The sequence below is a fragment of the Cynara cardunculus genome, assembly GCF_001531365.2.
Source record: "Cynara cardunculus var. scolymus isolate 2C chromosome LG 4, CcrdV1, whole genome shotgun sequence".
In the NCBI taxonomy this organism is placed as follows: Eukaryota; Viridiplantae; Streptophyta; class Magnoliopsida; order Asterales; family Asteraceae; genus Cynara; species Cynara cardunculus.
Genome location: NC_037531.1, coordinates 15,406,560 through 15,413,011, shown reverse-complemented (window position 1 = coordinate 15,413,011; position 6,452 = coordinate 15,406,560). Strand labels below are relative to the sequence as shown.

Sequence of the window (6,452 nt, the reverse complement as noted above, 5' to 3'; positions counted from 1 at the left end):
AGAGAGAGAGAGAGAGAGAGAGAGAGAGAGAGTGAGATCCATCTAATGTAATGAATATCTAGTTCACAGTTGTTTCCTAATAAAAATATCAAAATTGAATTAATGAAATTACACAAAGAAACTATAACTTTTAAATAGTTAATTTTTATATCTTCAAATTTACATTTTATTAAAAGATAAAAACATTATCGTTTTTTTAAAGACATAAAGCTGTATTATAATATGGACGAAAACAAATAATAAAATGAAACAATAAAATCGAGATATATTTCATTAAATTACACAAATATCTTTATATATAAAAGTATAAACCATAGGTAACGACGTGGCAAATTGGATCGGGGCTCTTTCTAGGAATGTTCTTGATTTATATATATATTTTTTTTTGTAAAACTTTAATATGTAATATGTTTATACTATAACAAAATTGGCTTTATAGAACGCCACTAATTGCTAAACGTCCTAATAAACCGTTTTATAAGACTTAATTAATATAACCAAAAGATAAAACGGCCTACCTAAAGGCATTATAATAAGTTTATAAGGCTTTTTTGGCGTCTTAACAAAAAAAAATTATAACACTTTTAGTATAATGCGTCGAGTTAGCAATTTTATAGGATACTATTTTGAAAAATTGTCCTATAAAAACAAGTCTCCTATAAGAAGATGAGTTTATAGGACACTTTTGAGAATAATGTGAGCTTTGTATTAAAAGTGTCCTAAAAAACTTGTTAGGACGTCCAAAAGCGTCTTATAACTTAAAAAATGTCCTAAATAATTTGTTAGGGTTTCCAAAAACGTCTTATAACTTATTACAATGCCTTTAGATATGACACTTAAATTTTTGGTCCCGTAATACGTTAAAACCTACCGACTAAATCGTCAAAGAAAATGAAATTTAGCAACCACGAGGAGAGTGATTGATCGTGTTTTTTAATTAGCAGAGCTCACCAATAGAGATGACCACTCAAAGCCACTTGGGGTCACCTTAAGGATCATGATTTCCAAACTCAGAATTAGTCTGATTAACAGTTGTTGAATTAAAAGAAACAGGGTTTCTGAAATCAAAATTAGACTAATTAACAGTTTTTGAATTAAAAGAAGCAGGGTTTCGAACTCAGAATTAGTCTAATTAACAGTTGTTGAATTAAAAGAAACAAGGTTTCCGAAATCAGAGTTAGACTAATTAACAATTTTGAATTAAAAGAAGCAGGGTTTTTGAATTCAGAATTAGTCTAACTAACAGTTATTGAATTAAAAGAAGCAGGTTTTTCGAACTCAGAATTAGTCTAATTAACAGTTGTTGAATTAAAAGAAACAGAGTTTCGAACTCAGAAGTAGTCTAATTAACAGTTGTTGAATGAAAAGAAGCAGGATTTTCGAAATCAAAATTAGTCTAATTAACAATTGTTGAATTCAAACTCAACCCTTGAATTAGATTTACAATCGTCAGATCTGAACATTCATAAACGCCACGAGACTTCTCAATAATTATAAAATTGCCACATTGCAACTTTAGACCATTAGATCATTAGCTTATAAAGTTGATCAATGAACATAAATTGGTCTTACGGGTCTCAAGAAAAAACGTTGCTCTCAAATTTGAGACGGATAGCGTGTCTGTTTAACCGTTTTAAGTATATAAGCTCGTACGTGGGAGCCCATGATCAGAACAACTCTAAACTTTGTGTATTTCGGTAATTTTAAAGTTAAAATGTGATGTAAATTGTAGGAAGGACGTCGGGACTTTGAGGAATGTCTTGGTTAAAAATCGTAAACTGATATGTCACCCTTATTCCAACACATGATATAAACAAATCAAAGTTTCACAATTATGGCATCCAAAACAATTTTATAAACAACTCACCATACGGTTCTACATCCGGTTTCCAAATAAGAAAAGTTGTAAAATTAAACTCATTTTAATCACAAAGAAATGAAGATAAATAACAACTAATCTCCCACATAGAAATCACAGAGTCAATTTCGTTCTTTCCTCCTTACGTTTTCTGTTTACTCGAGCTCCAGAACAAAACACACACCAAATTTCTTACCAACTTGATCAAACCTCTTTTGAGATAATTTAAAATATCTCATAATATACCCATATTAAACAAGTAAGATGATCGGTGTTTTAAAATAATTTACCCAATTAATCCCTCAACTTACCGCCATTAATTAAAAACAACCCCGACCTTTTTAACCGAATTGTCCGGTTATCACATAATTCACTAGAAAAAAGCCATCGTTGAGATCGTTAATTCTTTATAATATTCGGCATAAATCGATCGACACATTTGCTTTTATTTCATTTTATATGATGTTGACACAAAACACTTCTCATAGCTCCTTAAGAACGTGATTCATGCTTTGGCGAGCTCTGCACATCGCCTCTAAAGGTTTGCCTTTGGGCATGGACAGACCTTTGCCTTCCACCAAATCCACCAGCTCTTCACCAACCCTTTCCCATTCGAAGCATTGGATCAACGATGCCAGCGCCAATGTCACAACTCGGTTCGCGAGCCCGGCCCCRGGACACTGCCGACGRCCCATCCCAAACGGTATRAACCRAKMYCCCRTGTTTCCCATTTTCTCAAACCTCTCTGGCTTGAAACTTAACGTGTCGTCCCAAAACAGTGGATCCCGATGGATGGCCCATGCATTCACCAACACCATCGTGCCACATGAGACGTCGAACCCTCCAATTGTACAATCTTCAGATAGTTGGTGTGGCAGCAAGAGCGGTACTGATGGGAATAGTCGTAGTGTTTCGTGGACGATGCATTGGATGTATTGCAGTTTGGGAAAATCGGTGTCCTCTACCAAACGGTCTTGTCCGATATATTTATCGACCTCGGCTCGAGCTCTCTCTAGCACATCGGGATGATTTAGAAGAAGTGACATCGCCCACTCCATTGTCGCCGATGAAGTGTCGGTTCCCGCAGCTAGCATAGTCTACAAACCAAAAGAATAGTGATATTAATCAGAAGTGGTAACTATTTGAAAAGTATAGAAGTGATCCTAACCCTTTATCCGGTCAAGATTTGCCACTTTAACTGTGAAGTATAAAATAATTCGTCGCATCGTATGTGAAAGATGGAGGGATATTTTCGTAACTTTTACAAATAAACGGCAAAATAAGTACATATGTGAACCTGTGTGATTCACACACAAACTATGTATTCATATGTGAAGTCGTGCAACTCACGTATGAACTATTTAATCGATTCGCATATGAACATGTTTGATTCACATATGAACTACGGGTTCACATATGCACTTCTTTGCCGTTTATTTGTAAAAGTTATGAAATTAACCTTCTATATTTCGTTTGACCGGTCAAAGTCGTAATTTTTTACCAATGTTGACCATATAAAAGTAATTATGCTATATAAAAATTATTTAAGACATTTATTTAAGATTCTACTTTTAAACCATATCTATGATTTTGATATGATTTAATTTTTTATTTAAAACAATGTTTAAAAAAATTACAATTTTTTGTCAAAATCACATGTGATTTACAATTATTTTTAAAAAAAATTTCCTAATCATATTTAAAACTTGGAAAACAATAATTCAAATTAAATATGTGAAAAAGAAAAAATAATGAAAACCGAATCATATGTGATGTATAACAAAACACATTTAAAATATATAAGATCGCATGTATTTCAAAACATAATTTGTAATTTACACATATTACATTTAATGTTGTTATTTAACTTACATTTCTTCCAATGTAATCAATATCACATATGATACAATGACGAAAATTGACAGATCTTTTTAGAAAAAAAAACGTCCATTAATTGTGAATATCACATATGATTTTGAGAAAATTGTAAGAAATTCTTAGATTAACTATTTTAATAAAAATAAGTATTTTAAATGAAAGACTAAATCACACTTATTTTAAATGTTGTAAAAACTAAAAAATGAAAAATTAATGATGCTTAAATCACAAAAACTATAAAATAATCATGAATAAATTTCTTAATTAAACGTATTAAATAATCTTTATATAATTAAATGAATGAATTTCCATATATAATTTGTATATAATAAATGACACATATGCTGTTTAGACGATTTTTTTGGAAGTTTTATTTAATAAATCATTCAAATAAATGATTAACCCAGAATTATTCGATCTTTTGTTGTCTTAAATAATATTTTTTCTTATATGAACCCCCTTTTTCTCTCTCTCTCTCTCTCTCTCTCTCTTTCTCTCTCTCTCTCTATATATATATATATGAACTTTCTCTCTTTCTATTCGAGGGTTGAATTCACGTGAGACCAAAGGATTTTTGTAAGACCCGTAAGATCAATATATGTTCATTGATCAATTTTATAAACTAATGATCTAATGGTCTAAAGTTGCACGGTGGCAATTTTGTGATTATTGAGAAGTCTCGTGATAATTTTATGATTATGAATGTTCAGATTGTAGATCTAATCCTAAGGTTGAGAATAAATCTTACAAATCTAAAAAAAAACCATTGTTCTCACATGATATAAATACTCTGTTGGATCTCTTGTTTTCTTAAAAGGGTCTTTACATATCCTAATTGTTGTGATGTGAATGTGAAAAGAAAGTAGGCATAAGCATACATACCATTATATGGCCTTTGATTATATCATCTGTGTATGATTCTGGATCTGATTCCTGCAAAGCAAGCATAGCATCGATGAATGTCTTCCCCTTTCCTTGGCCCGAAGAACTCGAACCTTTCCTCCTGCGTTCGTCGATCAGACTTTGCGAAAACCTATCGGTTTTCGTTTGTAAAACCCGAAACCTCTTCTCTAAACCCTGAAAATCAATCCATTTCAGAAATGGTATGAAGTCTCCAGGATTTGATGCTCCGCTGATCTCAAACACCTCCCCTATTACATCCTTAAAGTTACTCGCTTCCTCGAAATCATCCGCATCCGGGCCGTAGAACCGTTTGTCGGCGATCATCCTCGTGATGACGTTAAACACTAAACCCTTAATCCTTGATTTCATCTCTACTCTTGTGAAATCTCGCCATGCATCTTGAGCAAGAGATTTAACGAATGATCTCACTTCATCTTGTCGGACTCCCATGTAAGCCTTGAGTTGAGCTGTGGAGAAAAATTCAAGTGTAGTGGTGCGACGGTGGTCTCGCCAAAGATGTCCGTAAGGTGCAGTGCCCACTGTGGTGTGGTCATAGCCGATGTACTTGCCACTCATGGAATGTGGCCTATTGGCTAAGACGATATCGTTTTTGGTGAAACATTCTTCAACAGCTGATGGGGAGGTTACTACGAGCACTGGACGAGAGCCAAAGCGGAGAGCCATGATTGGACCATACTTGGAAGAAAGGTGGTGAAGGGATCTGTGAAGAGGGTTTGTAATGAGATGGAGATGGCCAATGACTGGGAGAGAAGGTGGAGTTGGGGCTACATTTCTCCCTTTTTTGGGTACAAGAAGCTTGAAAACCAAAATGAAAGAGATGAATGATAAAACAGAAATGAGGAAAAGAGCCATGATATGACCTTCCATTGTAGACATATACATACATATATATATATAGACACTTTCATTTGAATCCACCATCTTTTTTTAATATAATATAATATAATATAATATAATATAATATATATAATGTAATATAATATAATATATATATATATATATATATATATTTTTATTAACCTGAATTTTCAACCCGTTATGTGAGACGACTAATCTCAGGACGACCACCTGCTTTGCAGATAGCTTGGAATCACCGCATTTGAACCTATGTGACAACAAGGGGATTTTTATTCGTTCTTTGATTTGAACTTGGGACCTCTTGATACCTTTTGACCTTTGAATCTGGTACCTACTGGTACATATATAATATATATTTTAAACAAATAAACAAAGTAAATTAAAAACATAAAAATTTTAAACGAGTAAAAAACGTAAGTTATCTCCCCAACAACTTGTGCATAATTAACCCTGAGTTTTTTTTTTGAAGTCAAAAACGTAAGTTATCCCCCAACAACTAGTGCATTAACCCTGAGTTTTTTTTAGTAAAAAAAATTAACTTATCCTCCAACAACTTCTACATTAACTCTCAGTTTTTTTTAGTAAAAAACGTAACTTAACTCCCAACAACTTGCGGCATTAACCCTAAGTTATTTTTAGTAAAAAAGGTAATTTGTCTTTTAGTTAATATTGCGGAATTAGTGACATTTGGATAAATTCGGGAAAGAAATGGTTAAGAGACCAATTTGAATGTGGAAAATGATCATTTGAGTCATTTTTTTTTCTTTAAATAGTGAGATTTTTGAAAATTAATACATCATGTGTTATTTTATATGAATTTTTTTTATCTATAACTATAAATTATATAGTAACTAATATATATTTGTTTTACAATATGATGGTTTCAAATGTACTATGTTCATGTTGTGAACGTTATTGACGTATAATATAATAG

At 32.4% G+C, this 6,452-nt stretch overlaps 1 protein-coding gene across 1 annotated transcript; it reads right to left on the bottom strand.

The window, feature by feature from the left end:
- Positions 1 to 2,340: 2,340 nt before the first annotated feature.
- On the bottom strand, positions 2,341 to 5,527 carry LOC112510916 (isoflavone 2'-hydroxylase-like). Its single transcript, XM_025116271.1, has 2 exons — positions 4,619 to 5,527; positions 2,341 to 2,955 (listed from the first exon to the last, which is right to left on the bottom strand). Exons 1-2 carry the CDS (start codon positions 5,525 to 5,527, stop codon positions 2,341 to 2,343), a joined length of 1,524 nt encoding a protein of 507 aa, XP_024972039.1.
- Positions 5,528 to 6,452: the final 925 nt, after the last annotated feature.